At 69.9% G+C, this 26,950-nt stretch overlaps 2 protein-coding genes across 3 annotated transcripts; both read left to right on the top strand.

Annotated features, from left to right (window-relative positions):
- The first annotated feature begins 529 nt into the window (after positions 1–529).
- SNTB2 (syntrophin beta 2) lies at positions 530–20,600 on the top strand. 2 transcript variants are annotated; one of them, XM_068955941.1, is made up of 7 exons: positions 530–1,010; positions 12,408–12,621; positions 14,548–14,758; positions 16,153–16,295; positions 17,855–18,051; positions 18,851–19,032; positions 19,286–20,600. In XM_068955941.1, exons 1-7 carry the CDS (start codon positions 551–553, stop codon positions 19,376–19,378), a joined length of 1,500 nt encoding a protein of 499 aa, XP_068812042.1. In that variant the 5' UTR covers positions 530–550; the 3' UTR covers positions 19,379–20,600. The 2 variants fall into 2 exon arrangements, with proteins under 2 accessions (XP_068812042.1, XP_068812043.1); XM_068955942.1 differs by lacking the exon at positions 530–1,010 and adding an exon at positions 4,993–6,029.
- Positions 20,601–21,332: 732 nt separating this feature from the next.
- VPS4A (vacuolar protein sorting 4 homolog A) lies at positions 21,333–25,979 on the top strand. The gene is made up of 11 exons (XM_068956455.1): positions 21,333–21,464; positions 21,673–21,784; positions 22,274–22,421; positions 22,626–22,693; positions 23,014–23,133; positions 23,431–23,587; positions 24,024–24,172; positions 24,382–24,463; positions 24,646–24,865; positions 24,968–25,108; positions 25,546–25,979. The coding sequence occupies exons 1-11, from the start codon at positions 21,444–21,446 to the stop codon at positions 25,645–25,647; spliced, it is 1,320 nt and encodes a 439-aa protein (XP_068812556.1). The 5' UTR covers positions 21,333–21,443; the 3' UTR covers positions 25,648–25,979.
- The last annotated feature ends 971 nt before the right edge of the window (positions 25,980–26,950 follow it).

Raw genomic sequence — 26,950 nt, 5'->3', positions numbered from 1 at the left:
TGTGGCTCTTCGAGGACAGTGTGGCCCTTTGGGGACAGTAGTGCTGGCCCTTCGGGGATGGTGTGACCCTTCGGGGACAGTGTGGCCCTTCAGGGACAGTAGTGCTGGCCCTTTGGGGACAGTGTGACCCTTTGGGGACAGTAGTGCCGGCCTTTTGGGGGACAGTGTGGCCCTTTGGGGACAGTGTGGCCCTTTGGGGACAGTAGCCCTTTGGGGACAGTGTGGCCCTTCGGGGACGGCGGCGCCGGCTCGGGCGCGGCCCGCCCGCGGGCTCCCGCCCTGAGGAGCGCGGCGGCGGCGGCGGCGGCCTGAGGCGAGCGCGGGGGCGGGGCCCCACCGCCCCTCCCCGCCCCGTCCCTCCGCCTTACCCAATCAGAGCGGGGGGGGGGCTGAGCCGAACCCCGCCCCTCCGAGCCGGCGGGCGACCTATCAGAGCCCGCCATGCGGGCGACGGGAGGAGGGGGCGTGGCCTCGGGGCCGCCGAGCGCCGCCCCGGGGTGTGGGGGGGGAGGGGAGCGCGCGGGGCGGCGGCGGCGGCGGCGGCGGCGGGATGGCCGTGTGGACCCGCGCCTCCAAAGCGGGGCTGCTGGAGCTGCTGCTGCGGGAGCGCTGGGTGCGGGTGGCGGCGGAGCTGAGCGGCGAGGCGCTGAGCCTCACGGCGGAGCCGGGCGGCGGCGGCGAGGCGGCGGCGGCGGCGCTGAACGGCGTGGCCAACGGCGCCGAGTGGGGCGGCGCGGAGGCGGCGGCGGCGGCGGTGCCGGCGGGCGTGCGGCGGGTGCGGGTGGTGAAGGCGGAGGCGGGCGGGCTGGGCATCAGCATCAAGGGCGGCCGCGAGAACCGCATGCCGGTGCTCATCTCCCGCATCTTCCCGGGGCTGGCGGCGGAGCGGTGCGGCGCCCTGCGCCTCGGCGACGCCATCCTCGCCGTCAACGGCGTCGACCTCCGCGACGCCACCCACGACCAGGCCGTGCAGGCGCTGAAGCGCGCCGGGAGGGAGGTCGTCCTCGAAGGTACCGCCGCGTCGCGGCCCCCGCTGCCGCTTACCGGGTGTCCTGCCCCTCCGGCCCGGCCCGGCCCGGCCCCGTTACCGGGTGTCCTGCCCCTCCGGCCTGGCCCGGCCCGGCCCCGTTACCGGGTGTCCTGCCCCCTTGTCCCGTTACCGGGATCCTGCCCCTTCCCCCAGCCCGGTTACCGGGTGCCCCCTCCCCCTTGTCCCGTTACCGGGTGTCCTGTCCCCTTGTCCCGGCCCGGTTACCGGGTGTCCTGCCCCCTTGTCCCGTTACCGGGATCCTGCCCCTTCCTCTGGCCCGGTTACCGGGTGTCCTGCCCCTTCCCCCGGCCCGGTTACCGGGTGTCCTGCCCCCTTGTCCCGTTACCGGGTGTCCTGCCCCCTTGTCCCGTTACCGGGATCCTGCCCCTTCCCCCGTCCCGGTTACGGGTGTCCTGCCCCCTTGTCCCGTTACCGGGTGTCCTGCCCCCTTGTCCCGTTACCGGGTGTCCTGCCCCCTTGTCCCGTTACCGGGATCCTGCCCCTCCCCCTTGTCCCGTTACCGGCTGTCCTGCCCCGTTGTCCCGTTACTGGGATCCTGCCCCTTCCCCCAGCCCGGTTACTGGGTGCCCCCTCCCCCTTGTCCTGTTACTAGGATCCTGCCCCCTCCCCCGTTGTCCCGTTACCGGGTGTCCTGCCGCCTTGTCCCGTTACTGGGATCCTACCCCTTCCCCCGGCCCGGTTACCGGGTGTCCTGCCCCCTTGTCCCGTTACTGGGATCCTACCCTTTCCCCCGGCCCGGTTACTGGGTGTCCTGCCCCCTTGTCCCGTTACTGGGATCCTGCCCCCTCCCCCTTGTCCCGTTACCGGGTGTCCTGCCTCTTGGTCCCATTATTGGGATTCTGCCCCCTCCCCCTGCCCGGTTACCGGGTGTCCTGCCCCATCCCCGGATCCCCCCCCTCCTGCCCTCTTTCCCGTTACTGGGATCCTCCCTCTCTACCGGCCGGCTTACCGGGTGTCCCACAAGCCCCCCAGGCCACGTCCCGTTACTGGGGTCCTGCACTGCTTCCCTGTCCCCTCACCCCGGTCCTGCACTTCCCCTGTCCCGGTTATCGGGTGTCCTGCACGTCCCGGGCTTCCCTTCCCGTTACCGGGGTCCTGCCCCCTTCCCGGATCCCCCCTCCTGCCCCCTTCCCGTTACTGGGGTCCTGCCCCCTTCCTGGATCCCCCCCTCCTGTCCCCTTCCCGGATCCCCCCCTCCTGCCCCCTTCCCGTTACCGGGGTCCTGCCCCCTTCCTGGATCCCCCCTCCTACCCCCTTCCTGTTACTGGGGTCCTGCCCCCTTCCCAGATCCCCCCCTCCTGCCCCCTTCCTATTACTGGGGTCCTGCCCCCTTCCTGGATCCCCCCTCCTACCCCCTTCCCGTTACTGGGGTCCTGCCCCCTTCCTGGATCCCCTCCTCCTACCCCCTTCCCGTTACCGGGGTCCTGCCCCCTTCCTGGATCCCCCCTCCTACCCCTTTCCCGTTACCGGGATCCTGCCCCCTCCCCTGTCCCAGCTACCAGACTCCCGGCCCCCTCGCTGTTACCAGCTTCCCGGATACCCCTTGTGTCCTCGTCCCATTACCGGGGTCCCTGACACCGCCCGGGATCCGCTCTCCCGTTACGGGGTGCTGCACGCCCCCCATCCCGGTGACCGGGCACACGGGCAGCCCACGGGTCGTCCCCGGTGCCGGGACCCAGCCGGCTCCCAGTGGTGTCCCTGCCCGCCGTGGGGACGGGGACACGGACATCCCACCCCGGTGGCGGTGTCCTCGCCCAGAGCAGGGGACGGGGACGCCCTCTCCCGCCCCGGCATCCCTGCCCCAGCCGGGGACAGGGGCAGGACACCCCCCCGGGTGGGCTCCCCATGGCGAGGGGAATCACGTCACCCCGGGTGGGGGGTCTTGGGCTGCCCGCCGCCAAGCGGGACAACCCCACGGGCTTTAAAACGGAGGCCCGCAGCCGCGGGGAAGCCAGCAAGGCGGGGTGGAAGGAGCGTGCCGGCCGGCTGCCCCGTGCGGCTGCGCCCGCTGCTGCGGAGCACCCGGCTCCTGCTGGAGGTGAAGCACGGCCCGGGCTCCTCGGGGGAACGCTTTCCTTGCAGTTAGTTGTTCCCATGCCCGCACCACGGCTATTCTTGGAGTCTTCTGTTTTTATTAATTGTGCAATTTTGTGGCTAAGAGTTGCTGACAGCGTGAATTATCTGCTAGCGGAGGGGGTGACCCTTTCCTTTGCAACGGGCTTGGCTCCTGCCGCCCCTCTTTGCTGTTGCATCTCCTCTCGAGAGGAGGCCTAAGAAGCGAAACTAGCTGCCTGGCGTCTGGGGGAAGCTGGGCCAGAGAAGCTGCGGCCGGCGCAGAGGTGAACGCGGCGCCTTCGCGTCGGGTTTCCGTGTGCAGCGATGCCGCTCTGTGCGGCGGGGCCGTGCTCCGCGCGCGCTGAAACGGGAGTCTCCGGAGAGCGCCCGCCGGGCTGCCCGTGAGAGGAAGGGTTTGCGCGGGGGGGTCGGCTGCTGCGTGCCCGTGCCGTAGCCACCGCGTCCGGATCCGCGCCCGAGGCTGCGACGCTGTGCGAAGTCGGAGTCTGGCCCTGTGCGGGGCCGTGCGGGGCGAGCGCGCCCTCCTGTACCAGAGGGGCATAAAGCTCTGGCTTGCGCTCGGGGCTGGGAACCGCCCCAGCTCCGTGAGCTCGGTGAGACCCGACAGGCCCCTCGCCCACCCTGCACGGGGCGGGGGGGGAACTGCATCCCCGGTCCCGCCGTGCCAAGGCGGAGGGTGTTTGGGTGGGTTTCACGCCCGGGAAGAAGCCTGCTCGCGGCTGGCCCTGGGAAGCGACGGGCTCCTGCCCGACCCGTTTCCCACGCGGCTTGACAAGCTGGGGCAAGACCTGCCCGGCTCCGGGATCGCGCGCGGCTGCCTGGCGCAGGGCTCACGCTGCGGGCCGCCCTGGGGCTCCGCTCCCCGCGCGGAAATGCACTTATCGCTTAAGTTCGGCTTGGGCTGGTGGGATCGCATGCCGCTGTCGAGCTGCTGGCGGAGAGGCGGTGAGAGTCCCCGTGTGGATCCCAGATTGGCTGTTTCTCCTCCTCCATCCTCCCCTTTCGCTCCTGGCTCGTGCAGCGAGGCTCCTCTTAATGCTCTCCCGCAGCAGCGCCAGGGACGGCGGCGTGCTTGTGCCCCTCGCGTCCGCCGCGGAGCTCGCCGCTCCTTCCTCTCCTGCCGGGAACGCGTGGCAGGATGCTTCTTGCTGCCCGGAGGAGCCCCTACGTCTGCTGGCGGCTCAGCTGCGGGCTGCCTCGGGGCTCCGCGGAGAGCGTCTGGGGGCTTCCCAGCAACGCCGCTGGGGTGGCCCCAGCGCAGAGGAGGCCTCGAGCGCTCTGCCCGCCAGCCGGCAGGGCTCCTGGGGCCGTTCCTGCCCGAAGCCCGAGCCGGGGAGGGGAGCGCGCCTGTGCTCAGCCCTTCCTCGCGCCCCGCTCGGCCGCCTCCGCGGTGCTTTCATCCTCCGCTCCCGGCTCCGTTGCCGGGCGTAAGCTCTTTAGAGCAGTCGGGCTTCGGCCGCAGGGACCCCGCGGCGAGCACCTCCCTCCCGGACTGCGCGCGCCCTTCCTCGCCGCGCTCCTGGGCCGCTCGCCAGCGCGCGGAGCAGCGCTCCCAGCCGCCGGGGCGGCCGGGGAGGCTTGCAAAGGGGAAGGAGAGTTGCAAGATCGCCCTTACGTGTGATTCAGCGTTTTCCCCAACTTTTTTCAGCCCGTGCAGGAGGGAGGAGGGGGCTCGGCAGCCCCCAGGGGCCTCCGCGGTGGAGGACGGAGCGAGGCTGGAGCCGGCGCGGGCGGCTCGGCCCCAGCCAGGCGGGAGCTCGCTCGAGCCGGGCTCGGCCGCGAGAGCGGCCGCCTTCCTGCGGCAGGTCGCGAGGGAGGAGTGCCAGCAGCGCCGGCCGGCCGGGGTTTCCTTTGCGGTGAGCGCTGTCGGGGAGGCTGCGTAGGCGGCGCGGCACCAGGCTGCGCTGAGCCGGCTGTGCCCTGTCCGGCTGGTTCGCACCAGCTCCTGCCAGAAACGGAAGGGCTGGCTCGAAAACGCCTGTGGCCGGCGTCCCGAAGCGCGGCGCGGTGGGCCGCTGCGCTCCCGCCTGTGCGGGGTCCCAGCCCGAAACGTTGGCTTGCGAGGAGCTGACCCCGCGCGGGCGTCCCCACGAGCTCTTAGTCGCCTCCCGCGCGCTCCCAGAGCGTTTCCAGGCCTGGCTCCCTCTCCTGCGTCCGCGTCCCTCCTTCCTCCGTCCCCAAAGCCCTCCAAGAGCTGGAGGCTGCCGCACGGGCGCAGCGTCTCGTTGCTGCCGGCTGAAGAGCCGGACGAGGCGGGATCCCGCGCGAGCGTGCCGCGGCCAGCGGAGGCGGCAGCGTCCGCGGGGAAAGCTGGCCGGGCCAGGCGAGGTCCAGGGCTCCTTCGCGGGCGCGCGGGGGAACCGGAGTGCAGCGGGGAGCCGCTCTCCCTGCCTGCGCCTTGCCTCGCTAACCTGCTGCCCGCTGGCGCGGCTGGCCAGCGGCCGCCTGCTCAGTCCCAGCCGGGCTGAGGACGCGGCAGTGACCGTGGGCTTCGGCGGGCCGTCTGCGGGCGAGCCGCTGCGGCGGTTTTGCTGCGGCGGCGATGGCTGGGTGCTGGCCGGAGCAGGCGGCGAGGCGCGTGATGGGCCAGCCCCGGGAGCAGCTCGAGGTTTCCTGCCAGACCTATTTGGGGAAGCGATGATGAAGGGTTTTTGCGGACGCTCGCCTCTACGAGCTGTGCCCAGCGCGGGGCTGGGCGCCGGCACCGCGTGCTGGGTCTCGCCAGCTCCCAGCCGGCGGGGGCTCAGCAGGTTTGTTAGAGCGGGTTTAACGCCTCTGCCTGCGCGCCAGGGCTGGGCAGAGCAGGGGCTGCCGCCCCGGCAGAGGACACGAGCCGCCTGGCCCTTTTCAGTCCTGCTGCCCTTCTCGACCCTCCGCTCCGGGGAGCGAAGGAACGGAGAGCGTAAGCCTGCGGGAAAGCCCGTGCGTTAAGGGGAGGTTTGTGATCTTCCCCCTCCTGCGCGTTTCAGCGATGTGCGCCCGCCAACGCTCTTGCGGGCAGCTCCTCGGTCCTCGCTGGCTTTAGAAATCATCCCTGAGCCCAGCTGGCATCCTGGCAGGAGGCGGCTCAGCGGCCTGGCCCACGCAACCCCAGGGCCGTACCGGTGAATGCCAGCCGGGCCGGGGGCGTTCAGATGGCTGCTCCGGGGTGGGCATCGCTCCGGGGCGGGCATCGCTCCGCGCCTTGGGCCTTTCTTAACATGCCTCTTCCACCTTTCTTGGAAACGACAGCCACAGGCCCCGGCTCTTCCCCTCTCCCTTCCCAGAGCACTCGTCGCGTTTCGCTGCCTTTTATCGACGCCCGTGCGGTTCATTTTTAGCCGTAGCAACGCAGCGGTGGGTTTCGAGTCGCAAAGGCCCTGCCTCTGCCGAGCCCCCGGCGCGCTGCACCTCTGCAGCGAGGGCTGCGGTAGCCCCGAGGCAGGCACCTCCCCTAGCCGCGCGCTGCAGCGCTGCTTCGGCTCTCGTCCAGCCCCGCGCCGCTGCTTCCCGGCGCTGGGCCGGCGTCGGGCCCCTCCTCCCCGGACGGCGAGATGCCTCGGGGCAGAAACCCGGCGGCTGCGGCCACCCGCTCCCTGCCGCCTCGGACCCGCGTGGCGAGAGGTTGGCGTTAGCTGCGCGGGTTGTTTTCGCGCCCGTGTAAAAGCCCGGGAGGTTCAGGACAGAGCGGGGTGCGGACGCTTGCCAGGGCGGCTCCGCCAAGGGCGCCCGCCCAGCCTGCGTTTCGCTGCAGACGCTTGTGCTTTGCTGTCCGCGTTTAACTTTCTGACCTCTGCCGGGGGCGGCGCGGGCCGGGGGCCGCCACATCTGGCAGCCAGCTGCTGCGCAGCCCCCCGCTGCGGGAGCCCTCTCCCCCCCGGCCCGGCCTGCCCCGGCGCCTCCGGCCGCCTGCTCCCTTCCACCTTGCAGTGCTCCCTGCCCCGCCAGGCGGGGGGATTAAAGGTGCATGGAGGGGGCAGTAATCCTGGGATAAGCGCGGCAGGAGGCTAATATTAACTCATTTGCTGCTCACAGCAAGGAGAAGCATCTCGGGGCAGCACATCTCCATCCAGCTGTGCCGCTCAACTCGGCAAATCCCAGGGACACGGGGAGGCGGGGGCCGTGCTTGGATTAACCTGTTGAGATCTCTCCGGCTGCGCCGCCTTCGCTCGCTGCAGTCCGGACGCTAATGCCTGTTCCTCTCCTGTCTCCTCGTGCCCAGAGCAAGGGTCCCTGGGGCTGCCGCCCACCCGTCGCTGAAGGAAGGCGGAGGATTTGCAGCTGGGTGAGCCCATTCCCAGGGCGGGCCGAGACGTCTGGTAGCAGAGCCCCGTGCTGGGGGGCCGGTGCTCTGCCCCCGCCGCCGTGCCTGGGCACGGCCGGAGAGACCGCGGGCGTCACGCCGTCGCGGCCGTGCCCGCCTGCCCCAGCCGACGCCGTGGCGGGAGCAGCCCGGGGGTCTGCGGGAGCAGCCGCGGCGCCCCGGGGGTTTGCAGGGTGCGTTGCGGCAGGCGTGGGCAGGAGAGGCCGGTTCAGCCGAGGCGCTGAGCGTGCCTTGCCGGTTCTCGCCGCTCAGTCGTTCGAAGCGAGGCAAACGTGCCAAGGGGGCCCAGCTCCAAAGCGGGGGAACGGTTGTCTCCTATGGCTGCTGCAGGCGTGGGATCGCCTCCTGGGTGGAGAGGGAGAAAACTTGGCAGCGTGCAGGGGGAAGAGCGCTCCGCTCCCAGGCTGATGCGCGCGGGGCTGGACGGCTCTGCAGCTGCCGGGCTGCGCCCTGCTTCCCGGGACGCGCTGACTCTCTGCGCAGCCCCCGGGACCAGCGCGGTCCTCCGTCACGAGACCCCGGATAACCTCTTGCAAGGACGCGTCTCTCCGTGTTGTCTAAGGGTTGCGCCTATCCCTGTGCCCAAGTCAGCCCAGCTTTCTGTGCAAAAAAAAGACACGTATGCAGCACGAGCAGGGCTTGTGGCCCGTGCGGTGACACCAGGTCACGAGGTCGTGCCCTGGCCTCGTGCAGGCAGCCCCCCCATTAGCGGGCGAAGACCCCTTGCCATGGGGACGGCTGATCGGCGGATGCAGCCCCGGGCTCCCGCGCAGGGCGGGCGGCTGGCCGCGTCCACGCTGGCTCAGCGGCACTTCCCGAAGCCGCGTCGGTAACGCTTCCCGGGGAGCGGCCGCTCGGGGCTGACCTCCCCTCTGTTTCCCCCAAGCAGCAGAGAGCTTCATTTCATGGTGGATTAGAGCTTATTCGCTTTTTTTAATTATTATTTTTCTCTGTTGCCTTGTGGCATGTTAAAGTTGCTGCTTCCAGCTTTGTTCTTTCCTGGGAGCCGGGGTGCTGAGGCTCGGCAGCGGCGGCTGCGCTCTCGGGATGCACGTGCCTCCTTCCCCGCGCCCGCTGCCTGCCAGCGCGGATGCTTCAGTGTCAGCGCGGAGATCATGTCACGACTTCCTCGCCTTTTAGGGATGGTGTGTCTCGCAGCCGGCGTGGGAGCGTTCCCCTCCTGCGCGCGGGCTGCGGCTCGCCGAAGCCCCCGGGGCTGCTGGCACGCGCGGGGAGAGCTGGGCACGGCGGTCCCCTCCCGCGCGGGCCGCGGTGCGGGCGGTCAGGTCCCGAACAGGACGTTTGGCGGCACAGTGCTAAACCCAACCCTCCCGAACAGGACGTTTGGCAGCGCAGTGCTAAACCCAACCCCTGAGCGCTTCCCCTTTCGTCGCCAGAGCTAGCCCAGGCCGAGCGGTGTACCGTGACGGATGGGCCGAGCTTGGCAACGGGAGGAGGAAGCAGGGGGAGAAGCGGCCCTACCCTGGCAACCTCCAGCGCCGGCACCTGCGTGCGTGTTGGGTTTCCCAGCGGAGAGGGGCTCCTCCTTCCAGCGGCGGGGATCCCCTGGCCGCACAGCACCTCCGCTGATCAGCAGGTCCTCGGCTGCGTGCCTGGCAGCGATCCGTGCTCGTGCACCAGGCGTGCTGCGCCGTGTGCTCCTCCGGCCGCGGAGCGTGGCCGCTGCACGACGACGAGGGCCAGCCGTGGCCTGGCAGCGGTCCTGCCTGCCCACGCTCCGGCCGCTCTGCTTTGCTGCCCTGAGTTCGTTACTAGGGAGCCTGGGGGCTCTGATGCCCAGGTTTCCTGCAGGAAATCAAGAAGGAGTCGAAGGACGCGGCGTGGCAGAGACACCCCGGCCCAGGGCACGTGGCTGCTGGGCTGGAGGAAGCGCGGAGACTCTGAGACAGGGCTCTTGCCGCAGATGCGCAGTGGTTTCTGGGCGCGCAAGGTCCTAGGAAGACCCCTTGCGCCGCCTTTGGTCCGCACGCCGTCTCACACCGCGTACGCGTGGGCAGCGTGCCGCTCGGGGAGCACGGCAGCTGGGCCGGAGCGGGGTCTGGGGCGGGGGGGTTGCAGCAGGGAGCGGGGAGGAAGAGCTCACCCCGAGCCGAGTCCTGCTTCGCGGAGGGAATCGCTGAGCTCGCTCGAGCGCCCGCTCGCTGGCTGCGGCGAGAGCGAGCGCGGGCAGCCCTGCCGGGATGGGACCAGGATCACATGCGGTCCTGCAGATCCCAAACTGCTTTTACTCCATTTGCCCCTTCCCTTGTTGGCCAAACATGCTTTCTTGCTAGCTGTCCTCCCTTGCTCTGACAAGCTGCTTTGCGGAGCGCTTTTTCACTGGCATCTGACGTCTTGAATGAATCAATTATCCCGTAACGTGACGGCTGGGGGAGAAGGGCTCTTCGGGGCGCTTTGGGCTAACGAGTCCAAGGCAGCGCGGCGGGCTCGGTGATGGGCTGGAAAGGCTCCTGCCTGCAAGTCCGCACCGCTGCAGCTGGGGCGATGGGGAAGCCAGTTTGTGGGCACCAAGCACCGGCTCTCCCTGGCCGGGTGCGCGGTCGGTGGCTGGAGGGGGAAGCACAGGGCAGCTGTGGTTCGGAGCCAAGGAATAACTCTTGCACTGGGGAGCTCGGATGGAAAAGTGGGCCTGGAGCAAGGCACCCTTCGAAGAGCTGGCGCGGAGTGCTGCGAGAGAGCTGCCCCCCGGTTTTAGCCAGGTGGAAGCGGAGTGGGGAGAGGAGAAGCTGGAGGAGCTCAGGCCATTTGTGCTTCTCCCGGAAGAGCTGTTTCTAGACCTAAGTTATAGACGTCCCCAGGCATTCACCACCAAGTCAGAGTCAGGCTCTTAGACGATCGTTTAGGTCAGCTTGAGCTGGGCACCTCTGAAGAGGGACCCTGAGCAAAGAAACTCTGGGGTAATTATACCCTTTACAGTTCTATTTCCCCACCTGCCAGTGAAGGTCTCCTCCAGTCTTTTTTACTGAGTCGGTGGTCTCTCTCCTTCTGCCTGGGGTCTATCTCCTTCTGACAGCTCCTGGCCTACATCCCAGGCTGGTTGCCATGTCCTTGTGTCTCACAGTCCCTTATCTTCTTGAAGGTCAACCACAACCCAGGTGCATCGCATCTTGTCTCCTGCATTCGACTTCGTATCCTACTTTGTAGCTAGTTTTGTATCTTTGTAAGCTAGTTTTAATGGGTTTTGCAGTGACATCATCGGCAATGTCACATCCTCAGCAATGCGTCTGGAGTTCATCGACAGCTCGGCCTTGAGGTCTGCAGGCTTCATCTACTTCAGGCGCTGATGCTAAGTTAATCAAGGTTATGCCAATGAAATTAACAGTAGTTTTCTTACAACCTATACGCAGCCCGTCAGCACAAGGGGAGCAGCTCTTTGTAAGCGCAGGACCTTTCCAAAGGAGCTTCGTCCTCGGCGCGCCTTGTGCGCGTGCTGGCGCGCTGCTCCGTCGCCGCAGGTCCGCTTTGGCTGGACCGTGAAGTTGTGTCTTTGAAGAGAGGCGGTCTAGGGGGAATAGGAGCAGATGCCTCCTTCCTTCCTCCCGTTTCTGGAGAGGCGCTTGGAGCCGCGACATCCTGCCTGGAAGCCCTGCTGCTCTTGCAGAGAGGAGCCAGGCTCCTGGCAGCCGTGCTGGGGCCGGCGCGGCGTGAGCGCTCGCCGCTCTGGAAACTTGGACAGTGCTGTCTTTCCAGCGCGGCAGCGAGGGCGGGTCAGGATGGGCTGGTGCCTGACCTCCTGCCCGTCCCCATTGTGCTGCGCCGCGTTCCCTTTCCTCCCGCCGCTCCTCCCGCCGCCTGCCCGTAACTGGGGATGAGGCACCAGCGCCGGCCGCCCGGCCGCCCGCTCGGAGCACCTCCGTCCTCCCGGCCGGCTGCCCTGGGCAGGGAGGGCTCCTCGGCCGCGCTGCCGCCGCGCTCTGCACTCTGCAGCCGCCCCGTCCCGGCGGAGCGGGCCAGGCTGCTCGCGTCGCCCTCGCCGGCGGAGAGCGACCGCTCGCGGCGGCTGCGAGCTCTGGCTGCGCTGCGGAGAGGAGCCGGCGGCCCCCAGCACCCGCTGGCAGGAGCGCCGCCGCGGCTGGGTCCCGGGACGGAGGCCGCGTGCGTTCACCCCGGGGCAGGCGCAGCCTGGCTCCGCCGTGAGCCCATCGCCGCGAGTTCGCGGCCGGGGAGAGGCAGAGACCTGGGGCTGGCAGCCCGGCGGCTCCCTCCTCGGCCCCGGCTCAGGCGCTGAGCCGCGCTCCCGCTCTGGCACGGCACGGCAGGCTGCAAAGCTGCCCGCGACGCCCGGCTCCCGGTACCTTCCCAGCCTGGCTCGTCAGCCCACAACAGCCGTGTTCGCCTGCCCTAACCGCACCTCGGCTCCCTCCCGGCACGACGCCAGGCCGCGCGTGCGGCTTCCTTTCGGGGGCACGTGCTGCGCCACGTCCCACTTTGGGAGGCATCGCAGCCCTGCGGGGATCTGCCGGAGTCCCTGGCCGCCCTGCAGCCTCACGGCCCACGTTTGCTGCGGGGAAAAGGCATCCCTGTGGTCAGACCGGCCCCTGCTTCGTTGCCGTCCCTGCTCTGCCCGGGGCCGACTGCCCTCGGTGGCATCTCGCCCATCTCTGCATGGGACGCGCCGGGTGCCCAGCTCCCTGCTGCTCCTGTGTCCCGGAGGCTTTGGCGGGTTGCAGGGTCTCCCCTGCTCAAGCTTCTGGCACCGGCTCCCCGCCGGGCTGCAAGACGAGGCCTCCTCCTACGTGGGCTCTGCCGTCCTGGTCCTTCCCCGGGTCCCCCCACTGTGCCCAGGCCACCTGCGTGAGGATCGTCCCCTCCCGTCCCCTCCGTGGTCCTGTCCCCGCAGATGCTGGCGCGAGGCTCCGACGCGAGGGGCGAGACGGCCGCCTCTCGGCAGCGGAGGGTGCCTGAGCTCGGAGGAGCCCTGGCATTGACGCTGTCCCCACTCTGCTCTGTCCCCAGTGAAGTTCATGCGGGAAGTGACCCCCTACATTAAGAAGCCGTCGCTGGTGTCGGACCTGCCCTGGGACGGGGCTGCCCCGCAGTCGCCCAGCCTCAGCGGCAGCGAGGACTCCGGCTCGCCCAAGCACCACGGCAGCGCCAAGGACCGCAAGGTGATCCCGCTGAAGATGTGCTTCGCGGCCAGGAACCTGAGCATGCCCGACCTGGAGAACAGGTGAGGGACGGCCGCCCCCCGGGAGCAGCCCCGCGGGCCCCTGCGCCCCGAGGCGGCCGGGCGCAGCGGCGGCGCTCGCTCCCGCCTCGCCGCGGGGACGTGATCTCAGCGCCCCGGATCGGAGCCCGGCGTCAGCACTCGGGTGTCCCCGCTCGCGGCAGAGCTCGCAGGGTGAGGCTCCGGGGAGGGGAAAGCTGCCTCTCGCCGCGACCTCCTGATTCACCCATCGAGCTGCGAATGCAGCTCTGCGGAAATTCCCGGTGGTTTGGCAGGGGGCCAGAGCTCTGCGCCGTGCCCCTTCCCCAGGCCCCAGCCAGGGTGGCTGGCAGCCCGCCCACCCACCCGCCCGCTCGCCGCGAGCGATGCGCCCCGCTGCGCTGAGCTCCCCCCGCAGAAACGGGGCCGGGGGCTGCGAGCACCCCCCGGCTCTGCACAGCCGGCCCCGGAGACCTGCGCTGAAACGCAGCGGGGCTGGCGCCAGGCGGCGAACGGCCGGTGCAGAGCCGGGGACGCTGCGCCTGAAGCCGGCTCCCGTAGCCGTGGCAGGACTGGCCCAAGGTGGCGAGGTGGAGACAGCCCAGGCGCTTGATCCGGCCCAGCCAGTTCGGGCTCCGCAGCTTTCCCCGGCGGAGGCGGTGATGGGGAGGTGACTCCATCTCTGCTCTGGCCTTGAATCTCCCCGCTGCGCGCTCTGGAGCCTGGCATGCCTCCAAGCGGGAGATTAAATATGTAAAAGGCCAGTGATGGCTGAGATGCTGGCACGGCCGCGGCCAGGAAAACAAACAACGGCCCATACAGCTCGGAGGGCGCTTGGCCCCGAATCGCTGGCAAACGGATGTGTACGGCAAGGAAAGACACCGCCGTGCGTCAGAGGCATCAGCTGCAGAGCCCTCGGCTCCCGCGGGCCGGCCGAAGGCACGCTCGCCCCGGCCTGGCAGGGCGCGGAGGCCCGAGGCAGACGGCCAGGACCGCTCATGCGGTGGGTGTTAGGGAAGAGCGGCCGAGCGCCTGGGAGCTGCCCGGGAGCCCCGGGGCAGCAACGGGGACCCGGCACCCCTGGGCTCCCGCGCTGGCCAGCACGGCTTCCCGCAGCCAAGGGGAGCCAGCAGATCCTGCCACGGAGGACGGGGAACGCGGCAAACGCGGCCTCCTTGGCTGGCGATGGGGTCCGGGAAGTGCAGCCGGTCGTCTCCGGCTCTCCCAGCAGCCTGAGGAAGCTGTGACCTGTGTTTAGCCCCTGTTTGGAAATGTTAATCCAATTACGCACCCCGCTCACCCAGGTGGAAATACGCTGCCTCTGCAAAGGGCCTTTGCTGGGCTGCAGCGGCTGCGGGAGGGTCTCGCGCTGCTCCCGCCCGGCGCAGGGCACTTTGCTCTCCCTGGGGAGCTGGGGTGGCTCCTTCCTGGGAGCGCCAGGCCCCCAACCCGGGGCGGTGAGCTGGGAGATGTCCCCGCTGCTGGCTGCTCCCCTTGGCTGCGGCCGGGGAGGCAGGTGCCGCCTGGTGCTGCCAAAGCTGGGCCAGCGCGAGACCCAAGCGCCCGCTCCGACCCCTTGCTGAAGGCGTCAGCCCTGTCCTGGCAGGGACGGCCAGGCCCCAGGCGCCCGCACGCGGAGGAGCCGGGGGAAGCGAGGGTGTGCAGGTCCGGATGTGCCCCAGCAAGCCTGGTGCGCCCGGCAGTGCCGCGCTGCCGCAGCGGGGAGAGGCTGGGAGCTCGCCCGCCCTCCGGCACCCCTGCACCGTGGTGCTGGGTCCAGGGCGCACAGCTGGCTCAGCCGTTATCCCTGGAGATGCCACGTGGCCCCAGGGCGGGTCCGGCAGGTCCTGGGCTGTCCCAGAGCTCTGCCAGCCACCCAGGCGGTCCGCTTGGCCCTGCAAGGGTGGTGTTTCCCCCGTGTCCTTGCTCCAGCGCTGTTTCCCGTTGCAGGTTGATTGAGCTGCACTCTCCGGACAGCAGGAACACCCTGATCTTGCGCTGCAAGGACACGGCGACAGCTCACTCCTGGTTTACGGCCCTGCACACCAACATCATGGCCCTGCTGCCGCAGGTCCTGGCCGAGCTCAACGCCATGCTGGGGACCACCAACACCACAGGCAGCAGCAAGGAGGTCAAGCACATTGCGTGGCTGGCGGAGCAGGTACCCGCCTCCGGGGCTGTCCCGGTTCCCAGCGCCGTGCTGCAGCTGCCGCTCCGGGGGAGCCTTTTCCTAGGACAGCTGGTGCTCAGCGGTGGCCCCACCTGTCCCCATGCTGTCCCTCCTGTCCGGCACCTCCTGGAGACGCAGGCAAGAGGGCAGCCCCCGCAGCCACGGGGCTCTTGGAGAGCTCGCGTTTCCACGCTCCGCTGCTGAGCCACCCTGTCCGCGCGGGGAGACACCTTCTCCCCCGACAGGCACCTCCAGGGCCTGAGGTTTTGCGGATGAATCCAGGGAGACGAGAAAAGTTTTTAGTCTAGTAGTGGCAAAACCTGCTCCCTGCAGCTTTCAAAAGCCTCAGGACTGTGGCTGCTGGAGCCGGGATGGTGGCAGCACGACGGAGGCGTTGTGCTGGGCCAGCTGGGCTGCAACACCCTGTACTGCTGTGAATTTGGCAGTACTCAGCTCCCTTCCCAACCCAGGTGTTCATCTCCAGGCTGATGCTGTTCAGCTGTCCAGGGCCCCTGTGCAGCAGCCCCGGCCATCTCTGAGCATGGCAGCGGGGTGCAGTAGCCCTGTCCTGGGCTGTGTTGCAGGGTGGTGACAGGCCACGCAGCCGGGGGTTGGGCTGGGGCTTGTTCTAGCCTCTCCTGCCCCTTCTCTCCCCGTTCTCCTGCTCCCACCCGTCCCTCTGGGCAGGCTGGCTCGGCACTGCCATACTGAGAGCAGCGCGGTCCCCGCAGAGTGCGGGTTGGCGCGGCGCCCGGCTGTCCCCCAGCGGCTGCAACCCAAGGTGAAGGCAGCGCTTCCGAGAACTGCGTATGTGCACCGTCAGCCTCCTGCCCCTGCTGGGATTTCCTAGTTAGAGATATTAATAACCCCCCTGCTCTTCCGTGAGTTTGCTGCTCTTAAGAGCTGGAGCTTCCCCAGGCATCGCGATGTCCTTAGTCTGGTGAGAGGAGCTCTGCCGGGCCCTGCTCTTGAAGCAGGCTTTCTGGGATGGCCACCCTTGACAGCACCTTGCATGGCTTTTCCCGAACAATGCACTAACACGGTCCCAGAGCCCGGTGACACGGGGCCCCCTTGACTCGGGGTCAGCCCGGCGGCAGAGTCGTTCCCACGGCAGCTGTTCCTGTGTTGCTGCCTGTTACAGCGCGGCAAGGTGCCAGCCCGGGGGACCAGCCAGCATCACCACAGCTGGCTGAGCTCCGCGGTTCCCGACCTCCCGCTGAGCACCCCCCCCGTGGCTCTGTGGGGTCCCGACTGCCCCGAGCGCCCCTGAGACTGCAGAAGGGGCAGGGACTGGCGGCTGAAATGCAGCCTGCGCTCCCCCGTGCCAGCTCCCTGTGCCTGCCGCCCTTGGCCCCCGTAACCGAGCCCCTGCTTGTCTCTCCCAGGCCCGCCTGGACGGAGGGAGGCAGCAGTGGCGCCCCATCCTCATGGCCGTGACGGAGAAGGACTTGCTGCTCTACGACTGCATGCCCTGGACCAGGGACGCCTGGGCCTCACCCTGCCACAGCTACCCGCTCGTCGCTACCAGGTGGGTGAGTGCGTGGCACGGAGGGCCGCGGGGGCCAAGGTGCCTCCGTCCGCCTGGGTCGGTCAGGTACCGGCTTTTCTTGGGAAACTGAGGCCCCATCCAGGGTGACCGGCCCCTGCGCCCGTGCTGCCAGCACTGCAGCCTCGCCCAGCGGAGCAGCCCAGCCCGAAGGGCGAAGGCTGGCTGTGCCCGCGCTGCCCTGGGGCACGGCAGAGCCCGTGGCACCTGCAGATGCAGCCGAGACTCTGAACGGAGAGCGCCTTCGGTCATGTCTTGGCTCTCTCGGCAGCCCCAGCACCCAGTGGCCTTTAACAACCCGCCACGTGCCTGCGGGGCTCCTCCTGTGCGAGGACAGAGCCAGAAACAGGCGCCAGGCACAAACGTGTGGCGCCCGGCTCGCATGCAGCAGAGCCCTCCTGCAAACCCAGGCGAGAGTCAAGGCCTGCGCGTGCCAGCACTGGGCATCAGCTCCGCTCCCACGCTCCCGGCTGGGAGCCTGCCGTGTGCCCAGGGGCTTTCGGCTTTGCCGGACGGGAGCCGGCGGGGCAGCATCAGATGCGGAGCCGGAGCCCCTCTGGCTGGCAGCCCGCGAGGAGCCCGCGCCTGCCCCGGGCCATCTCCCTAGCTCACGCTCCTGGCTTGGGGGCTCCCCGTCCTCTGCCCAAACCCACAGCAGCCGGCCCTCGGGCGGCCCCGGCCCTGCCTCCCGCCGGGCTGCGCCGCGGGGGCCTGGCGGGGTCTTCGCTGGGGCTGTCCCAAGGCCTGTCCCCTGCCTCCCCAAGCCGCTTCGCTGTCTGGCCCTGCGTCATAACCCGGCCCTTGCAGAGGGACCTCCTCCTCTGGCGGGGGCCTCGTCCCCCCGCTTGGGAGCTCTCTGGCTCCAGTCGCGATGCGTTCCCGGCCAGCCGGGACCTGCTGGCTTCGCGCTGTGCTGCAGCTGCAATGGCTGTGCTGCACCTCCCCGGGGCCGCTCGCCCCGCGCCGCGGGGGTGCTGCCTCGCCGCACTGGTGCCACTTCACTGGCGGCACGAGCCGAGCGCTCCCAGCGGCGGGGAGCAGCGGCCGGCTTTGGCTGGTGCAGAGCTGGAGCTGCCCTTTTCCGTGTGTCTGGTCGGGTCTTTTCTGACATGAGCTGCGGGTGTGGGGGCCCAGGGACCGCCGCCAGGCTCCTGTCCCCCAGGGGCACAGAGCGGGCTGCAGGCGAGGGGTCCAGGTTGTGGCTGGCCAGCGATGGCCTGTGGGTCCCGTCAGTGGCTCTCTGGGCACCTCCTGACGCAGACCACCGTTTCTGAACCCTTCTCTCTTCGCTGCCCGAGTTGCTGCCCAAATGCAGACACCCCAGAGGCACCTGGAGCCAGAGGCAGGGGGAGAGGAGTCGGTGCGTGCTGGGGCAAAGTGGGGTCCAGGATTATTTTTCTCCCCACCAAGGCGCGCTGGAGCTGCTGCTGGGCACGCGAAAAGAGAGGGGGGTGAAGGGCAGCGTGGGGGTAATCCCAGGCCGAGCTGTGCCCAACGCGGCGTCTGTCCCCCTGACGTCCCTCTCCCCGTCTGCCCCGCAGGCTGGTTCACTCGGGCTCGGGACGCCGCTCTCCCTCCCTCGGCTCCGAGCTGACGTTCGCAACCCGGACGGGCTCTCGCCAGGGCATCGAGATGCACGTCTTCCGGGTGGAGACGCACCGGGACCTCTCCTCCTGGACGCGGATCCTCGTCCAGGGCTGCCACGCCGCGGCCGAGCTCATAAAGGAGGTGTCCGTGGGTAAGTGCGGGCAGCGGATGTGCCGGGGGCTGCCGGGGTTGGTCCCTGGCTGGGACCGGGAGCGCTGCGGGGTGGCTGTGCCCGGAGGGCAGCGCTGAACGGGAGCGGGCTCCGCGGCGAGAGCAGGGCTGGGGGCTTCGCTGGGGAACGGCCTCCCCTTGGGGCTCAGCTCTGCTCTGGGGGCTGCCGGCTGAGCGACCGCCAGCGGGGCGGCGGGCGCTGCCTGGAGCGCGTGGACGCGGCGTGCTGCGCCGCGGCACGTCCCGTGGCCTGGTGCCTCTCTCTGCGCGTGTGTTGCTCCAGGGGTGGACCCGGGCAAGCAGGTCCCCGGTTGTGCAGCTCTCCAGGGTCCCCGGGGCTGGGTGACGGCCTCCACCGCAGCCGGGAGGGTTTCGGGATGGAGACAGGAGCCTTGCGGGCCCTGGGAGGACTCGCAGCCCCATGTGTGCCCGGCTGCCTTCGGCTCTGACGAATCGTGTCGACTCTTGCCGCCAGGCTCCGGCGGCCAGCCCGGGCGTGCAGCGACCCACGCCAGGGACGCGGCCGCCCCGCTGCGTCCCCCACGGTCGCCGGCGAGGGCTGGGCGCAGACGGCTGCGGGGACAGTGTCGAAGCTCCCTCTAGCGCCTGCAGGGACGTGTCCCCCGCGTGGCGGCCGCGGCGTGCCAGGGTGCCCCCGGCCCAAAGCCCTCGGACGCTCGCGTGAAGCCTCAGACAAATCCTTTGAACGGCTCAGGTTCAGCCTTGGGGGCCGCGGGGCGGGCGAGCGGGTGCTGAGGCCGCGCCGTGTGTCCCCGCAGGCTGCACGCTCAACGGGCAGGAGGTGAAACTCTCCATCCACTATGAGAGCGGCTTCACCATCTCCCAGGAGGAGACGGGCGGCAGCGTCCTGTTCCGCTACCCCTACGAGAAGCTGAAGATGTCGGCGGACGACGGCATCAGGAACCTCTACCTGGACTTCGGCGGCCCCGAGGGGGAGCTGGTGAGGAGGGCGGGCAGCCGGGCGCGCGGCTGGGCATCTCCCGGCGTCTCCCGCTCTGCCCCAGGGCGCGCGCTGGCTGTTGGCGGCTGTTTTCCCAGGGATGAGGTCCGTCATACCCGCCGCCGTCCCCGCTGGCATCCGCTGGGCCGAAGAGCCTCCCCAGCCCCGGGCACGGCTGCCGGGCCGCGTCCCCCCACGGGTCTCGCTGGCCCCGGCGCGGGGACCGACGGGGGCTCTCGCCTTCTCTCCCCAGGCGCTGGACCTGCACTCCTGCCCCAAGCCCGTCGTCTTCGTGCTGCACACTTTCCTGTCGGCCAAAGTCACCCGCATGGGGCTGCTGGTGTAGGCGGTGGGTCCTGGCCGGGACCATCCCAGCTGCGTCCCCCCTCTCGCCGCCTCCTCCGCACCAGTGCCTGGCCGAGGGCTGGGACCCGCAGCTCCGCCGCCGCCGCGGCCGGGGGACGCTCCCGCCGCCCCGAGAGCCGCCGCCGGGCCGGGGAGCCCCTGCGGCAGGACGGCCGCCCCGAGCCGGGCCGGAGGCTGGGCCCGGCGTTGGCTCCGCTCGGACGCTTCCGGGCGCGGGCAGCTCCGCGCCGGCCTTGGCCCGGCGCAAGGCAAGGGCCGCCGGCGCAGACACCAGCTTTACTTCCTCGGGGTATGAAGCCATTTCTGATCTCACCGAACGTGCCTTGGCGCGGGGCGAGCCGGGGGAGAGCCGGGCGCCCTCGCCCCCCCCCGCCAGAGCCCGGTCACCTCCCGCGGCCGCCGGGGCTGCCTCGGCCGCGGCCCCTCGCTCCCGTGCCCGCGGCCGCCGGCGCCAGCTCCCTCTCCCGCCTTGGGGCTTCCCGCGGCCGTCGGCCGGGGCGCAGCAGCGAGTTTCCGAGAGCTCGGCAAGCCGGACCCCAAGTAACCGCGTTCCTTGCGGCAGCGCAGCCGCGGGAGGTAGCGGTGGGGGGGCCGCCTCGGCGAGCGGGCCTGGGGCTGGAGCGCGGCCCTCGCCCGCTCCCCGGCCCTCGGCGGGCCGCGGCGCTGTCCTGCGCCGGTCGGTGTCCCGAGCGGGCTGTTCTCAGCTCTGTTAGTCTCTGTTTTGCAAACTACCTAATAAGCTGCTATGCAAACTCTGTGCCGCCCTCGCTGACCTCGAGGGGGGCGAGAGCCTTCCCAGGGCTCGGGGAAGGGGGTGGACACTTATGCACTTTCGCTTTTTGTACTTTACCTCTGACACTTAAGCTTGAACGGCCGGGGGAGGGGGGGCCGGCGCGGCGCGGGGGCGCGCGAAGCGGCGGCGTGCCCGTGTCCCCGGGGCCGGCGCAGCCCGCGGCGCCCCTGCAGCCGCGCCGCCGGCCCCCGCGCTGCCGTGCAGCCCTTTCTATTTTTGTATTCTTTGTAAATCGCTATTTATGTAAGATTTCCTTTTTTGGGGTTTTTTTTTTTTTTGGTTGAATCTCAACCTTTTGGATGGGCCAGGGGTGACCAACGGCGACGCCCCGCGCGGGGCGGCCGGCGGGTGCCGCGGCTGCGCGGCGCCCTGACCCCCGCGCTGCGCGTAATAAAGGCGTTTGCTGTGAGCCGCGGCCCGGGCCGTCTCTGCGCCGGGCGTCGCGGGGGGACGGGGACGGGGACGGCACAGTGCCAGCATGCAAGGGGGCTGCAGCTTGGGGGGGGGTGCGCAGTGGTTGTGGGGGGGTGCTGGGCGCAGGGGGGGGGGTCCCGGCTGCGCGCTGACACTACAGACAGCGTATACAGCGTGCGTGTGTGCGGCTGCGACTGCACGTGTGCGCCGTGTGTGTGGGACGTGTGCGGAGTGCAGGGCATGGACCGGGTGCGCCTGTACCCACTGAGTGTGGGTGCGGGTGTGGGTGCAGCGCCTGGTGGCTGCGTGGTGGGAGGGTGTAGGCGGTGTGTGCACATATGTGGTGCGTGCACACGTGCGGAGGGGCATGGTGCGCACACATGTCTTCTGTCTGTGCGCGCGCGCGCGTGTGAGTACACGTGTGCACCGCGTGTGTAGGACGCACACTGTGCCTCTGGCATGCACAGCGTGCGCCTGTACCCTGTGTGTGTGTGTGTGTGTGTGTGTGTGCACATATGTGCTGTGTGCACACGGCCGGCGGGGGCATCGCGCGCACACGTGGCGTGGGGGCGATGTGCGCGCGCACGCGAGTGGGGCCGGCGAGCGGGCGGAGGGACCCGGGGGTGCCCAGCGAAGCCCCGCCCCTGGCCGGCGGCCCCGCCCCTCGCCGGCGGCCCCGCCCCGCGCGCCGCCGCCAGGGGGCGCCGCCGCCGCCGCCGCCGCGCAGCCGCGGTCGCTCCGGGTGGGCCCAGCCGCCGCCGCCGCCGCCGCCGCCGCCGGTCCGGGCCGGCCGGGCCGCAGGAGCGCCGCGGGCTCGCGGCCGCCACCGGGAGATGCGATGACAACGTCAACCCTGCAGGTAGCGCCGGGGCCGCGCCGGGCCGGCCGGGGGGAGGCGGCGGCGGCGGCCGGGCCGGGCCGGGCCGGGCCGGGAGGAGGCGGCGGCCCAGCGGGGCCCGTTGCGGCCCTGCCGTCGCGGGAGCCGCCGGGCTCCGGCCCCGGGCGGCCCCGGGGGGCGGCGGGGGCCGGGGCGGCGCTGACGGCGGCGGCCCCGCTGTGCCCGGCAGAAGGCCATCGACCTGGTGACCAAGGCCACCGAGGAGGACAAGGCCAAGAACTACGAGGAGGCGCTGCGGCTCTACCAGCACGCCGTGGAGTACTTCCTGCACGCCATCAAATGTGAGCCCGGGCGGAGCGGCACGGGGGTGGGACGGGACAGGGGCGGGGACGGGGGCGAGACAGGACAGAGGTGGTGATGTGACAGGATGGGGACAGAGATGGGACAGGATGGAGATGGGGTGGGACAGGGACAGGAGAGGACAGGGATGGGAATGTGACAGGACAGAGACAGAGATGGGACAGGTTGGAGATGGGGTGGGACAGGGACAGGAGAGGACAGGGATGGGAATGTGACAGGACAGAGACAGAGATGGGACAGGATGGAGATGGGGTGGGACAGGGACAGGAGAGGACAGGGATGGGAATGTGACAGGACAGAGACAGAGATGGGACAGGATGGAGGTGGGATGGGGATGGAGATGGGACAGGAGAGGGGCGGGGACAGGACAAGGCTTCCACCCCGCCACAGCAGGGCGGGGGACCAGGGCCCCGGGCTCCCCGGTGCCAGCTCGGGGACCCGCCGGTGACAGCTCGTGGGCTCTCCCGCAGATGAGGCTCACAGCGACAAGGCGAAGGAGAGCATCCGGGCGAAGTGCGTGCAGTACCTGGACCGGGCGGAGAAGCTGAAGGATTACCTGCGCAGCAAGGACAAGCAGGGCAAGAAGCCTGTCAAAGAGTCCCAGAATGACAACAAAGGGTGCGTGGGGACGAGGGCGCCCGGCCTGGCGCCAGGGGAAGGGCCGCGGCCGAGCTCTCGGGCTGCTCCCCTCCGTGGTGCCAGCCATGGGGGCACTTCTCTTCCTGCCCTTCTCCCACCCCCTGCCCAGACTCCGGAGCGGAGGCCGGACCCTGCCGGCTGTGCCAAGGCTTCTCCTCCCCTAACCCCGTCCCGTCTCCGCAGGAGCGACAGCGACAGTGACAGCGAGGGTGAGAACCCCGAGAAGAAGAAGCTGCAGGAGCAGCTGATGGGTAAGAGGTGGCAGAGGTGGAGGCAGGGCCCTGCTGGGTGGCGAGCGCTGCTGCGCCAGTGGCCTACGAAGGGTTTCCCAAAAGGCCTTTGCAGGGGCGGCTGCGGAGTGGGTGGCCGGGCCGTGGGGCTGTGGCGGGACAGGCCAAGGGGCATTGCCAGGGCTCGGCAGCCCCTGAGCTGCGCTCCACGCCGAGGGGCAGCCCCGCGGCGTGGCCGGGTCGGGGGTCTGGGGGGCTCCGGCTCTCGGGAGCTCTGCGGCTTCAGCAGGGCAGCGCCCGTCTGGTGGGGCTGCGCGAGCACAGCTGCCCTCTGCCCACAGGTGCCATCATGATGGAGAAGCCCAACGTGCGGTGGAGCGACGTGGCCGGCCTGGAGGGGGCCAAGGAGGCCCTGAAGGAAGCTGTGATCCTGCCCATCAAGTTCCCGCACTTGTTCACTGGTGAGAGTCGCTCCGGCCGTGCCACAGCTGCCACTCTCCCGCGGGGAAGGGTCTCACAGCTTGTGGCCCTGGGCAGCGGCCAGGGCCCCCAGGCCGGCAGCGCTGGCAGAGCCTGCGCGGGGAGCTGGGCCCTGAGCAGCACGGGGATGCCTTCTTCCCCCGGGTGCTGAGTGGCTGGAGAAGCCTGGGAGCCGGCAGCCCCGCGGCCTCTTGCTGAGCTGCCTGGAAGCCCCGCGGTCGCGGTGCAGATCCGGCTGGCGCAGCAAAGGCAGAGCCTTGACGCAGGCCTTCTTGCAGGTAAGCGCACGCCCTGGCGAGGGATTCTGCTCTTTGGGCCCCCCGGTACTGGGAAGTCCTACTTGGCCAAGGCTGTGGCCACTGAGGCCAACAACTCCACCTTCTTCTCCGTGTCGTCCTCTGACCTGATGTCGAAGTGGCTGGGAGAGAGCGAGAAGTAAGCTGAGGACTGGTGGCAGCGAGGGATGCGCGCGTGCTGTAGGCCGGCTCCCGGCCACCCCGATTTCTGGCGCTGGCAGTGCCAAAGCTCTGGCCAGCGTGGATGAGCCAGCAGCGTTGCTGAAGCTGCTTTAACGTAGACACCTTGGGTGCCAGGCGTGAGGCCGCGGGCCCTCTCGAGGCGCTGTCGGACCTCCCGCAGTGCTGCGTGGCGAGTCTGCGCCTGGAGCCCCTGGGCTAGTGGCCCTCGGCCCTGTCACAGGCTCGAGTGTCCAGGTCGAGTCTGGCTTGGCGTGGGGTGACCCGGACGCTGTGGGTCCGGCGGCAGCAGCGGGGGGCAGGTGCACTCTTCCCCCTATCCGCCCTGCGAGGGCCGTTCGGGGTGCAGGGAGCTCCTGGAGTTGGAGCCCATCATCTGTCATCTTTGTGGCCAGGCTGGTGAAGAACCTCTTTGAGCTGGCGAGGCAGCACAAGCCCTCCATCATCTTCATCGACGAGGTGGACTCGCTGTGCGGCTCCCGCAACGAGAACGAGAGCGAGGCGGCGCGGCGCATCAAGACGGAGTTCCTGGTGCAGATGCAGGGTGCGTGGGGCTGCCCCGTGCCGGCGGCGTGGGCTGCGACCGCCCGGGGCAGGGGGCAGCAGGACAGGGCAGGCGCCTTTGGGAGAAGCTGCGGGGCGTCTTTGGCTCACGCCCCCTTAGGGGATCTGCTCTGAGCCGTCCACCGTCAGCCGTCCCAGAGCTCGCCCTGCCACCGAGCCCCCCTCACTGCTCCCCCCTTCTCCCCGTAGGCGTGGGCAACAGCAGCGACGGCATCTTGGTGCTCGGCGCCACGAACATCCCCTGGGTGCTGGACTCGGCCATCAGGAGAAGGTGAGCGCGACGCGGTTCCTCTGCCAGCCCCCAAACCGTGGGGTCGGGGCCAGGCAGCGGGGCTGTCGGGGCTCGTGCGAGCCGGGGCTGAGCCCTGGCAGGGCTGTGGGGCAGCGCCGTGGGGCAGCCCCGGCGGGGTTGGGGCACGGCCGCTAATCTCTGCCTGCCCGGGCCGTGCCCAGGTTTGAGAAGCGCATTTACATCCCGCTGCCCGAGGAGGCGGCCCGAGCCCAGATGTTCAAGCTGCACCTGGGCAACACCCCGCACTGCCTGACAGAGGCCAACATCCACGAGCTGGCCCGGAAGACGGACGGCTACTCGGGGGCCGACATCAGCATTATCGTGCGGGACGCCCTCATGCAGCCCGTCCGCAAGGTGCAGTCGGCCACGCACTTCAAGAAGGTGAGCGCGGGGCGGCTGCCGGCCCCGAGGGGCTCCAGCCGTGCCCTGCCGCGGCGGCCCCTCGCCCGCCTGCGCGCGCAGCTCTGCCTGCCTTTACCCCAGGTCCGAGGTCCCTCGCGCACAAACCCCAACGTGATTGTAGACGACCTGCTGACACCCTGCTCGCCTGGAGACCCTGGTGCTACCGAGATGACCTGGATGGAGGTGCCCAGCGACAAGCTGATGGAGCCGATCGTCTGCATGGTGAGTGGGGGGGCGAGGCTTGGCCCCGGCACAGCAGCGCTGCGCTCCCTGCCCCAGAGCCTCTTTCAATGGTCACACTGCTCCGATGCATCAGTACGGCATCCCCGTTCCCGGGAAAGGGCAGAAAAAATTTCTGAAGGCGTGCTCGTCCCTTCTGCCCGCAGGACCCCTGGGCGAGGGGCCCAGTCCTGCCCTCTCTGGGGGTGCTGAGCCCCCCCCCGGGGCCAGGTGTGACGTGCTGGGGGAGGGTGGGCAACCACAGCCTGCCCTTAGGTTCCCCTGGGGAGCTGCCAGCCCAGCGCCCACCTCCTGCCCCGGGGTGGCTGCTGGCTCCAGGCTTGGGGCGGCCGGGCTGTGCCAGCTCGCCAGGGCCCCGGCGACGGCCCCGCACCGGGCCGGCGCTGCCCCCTGCCTCAGCCGCCCTCCCTGTGTTGCAGTCGGACATGCTGCGCTCCCTGGCCACCACCCGGCCCACCGTCAACGCCGAGGACCTCCTGAAGGTGAAGAAATTCACAGAGGACTTTGGACAGGAAGGTTAAGGACTGTGGCCGTGGGCCGGGCGGCCGCGCCGCAGCAGCACCCTCGCAGCGCCCGTGTCCGGCCCGCCGTGCCAAACAGGTTCATGTTCAGCTCACTACTAAACCCATCTCACTTCCAGCACGTGGGGGGGCAGCGGGGGTGGGGAGGGGGCACTGTCCTGGCTGGGCTGATGCTACTGGGGCCCCAAGCGCAGCCTGGGCTGCTGGGTGCTTCCCCGCCCCCCCCCAGCTGCTCCCCACTCTTCTTCCTGCTCTTTTTTTTATTTTTTAAATTAATGCTGCTTTGGGTTCTGTCTTGTTTATATGAAAATAAAAACAATCCAAAAGCTTCAGCCGGTGCCCGGCCCCTCCCTGAGGCTCGGCCTGGGGCCGCGGGGGGGGTGATGCTCGGCCTCCCCAGGCGCCAGCGCTGGAGGAGCCCTGGCTGCTGTGGGCGGCAGGGCTGGCGCGCACCTGAGTGTTGCTGGGGCAGGAGGGAGGGTCCCGCTAGGCACTGTCGGGGGGGCCTGGCTGCCCGGGGACACCCCCGTGGCCGGGAAGAGCAGCGGGGTGACACGAGCTGCAGCCTGGCCGGCCTCATTCACACGTGTGCCGGCAGGTCCCCCCTCCCCGACCCCAGCGCTGGGGTGAGGGCTGAGGTCAGGCAGGGCAGGGTGCGTCCCGCTGCCCCCACCCCTGGAGCCCAGTGCGGCCCCCCCTGTGCTGGGGCCGGCCCCACAGTGCTGGCAGCCCCGAACAGCAGCCGGGAGGGGAGGATTACCCCCCCCCCCCCCGCAATGCCTGTGCCCCCTCGCAGCAGGGCTCACTCACTCCTGGACTCGCACCATAACCTCAAGTTGCAAGGCAGTGCCAGTGCCCCCCCCCTGCCCCCCCCCCCCGCAGGGCTTAATTGGCTCAAGTTTCTTTGTAGTTAAAAATAGTTGTGTTCCCCCCCCCCCCCAACCCCGGGCACGCAGGAGCAGAGCAGCTGCCTTCAGCTGCGGGAGACACCAGGGTGGTACCTGCCCCCCCCCCCGCTGGGCTGGCAGCAGCACCAGGGCCAGGAGCCCCGCTGCCCTGCTGCTGCCCCCTCCCCTGCAGCCCCCCCGGCACCCCAGGCCAGGGCCCTTCCCTGGCTGCGGCTTTTGCTCCAGGGAAGGAGCAGCCCTGGCCGGTGGCACCGTGCCGGGGGGGGGTGTCCCTGGGCACATGGGTGATGCTCTGCAGAGCACAGAGGTGCCCTTGGGCACAGGGGTGATTCGGGGTTGTTTTGGCGGGGGAGGGAGGTTGCAGAGCCCCCTCCACCCGGCAACAGGCACTAAGC

Source organism: Struthio camelus, chromosome 10, assembly GCF_040807025.1.
Source record: "Struthio camelus isolate bStrCam1 chromosome 10, bStrCam1.hap1, whole genome shotgun sequence".
NCBI lineage: Eukaryota > Metazoa > Chordata > Aves > Struthioniformes > Struthionidae > Struthio > Struthio camelus.
This window is presented reverse-complemented; position numbering and strand designations above follow the sequence as displayed.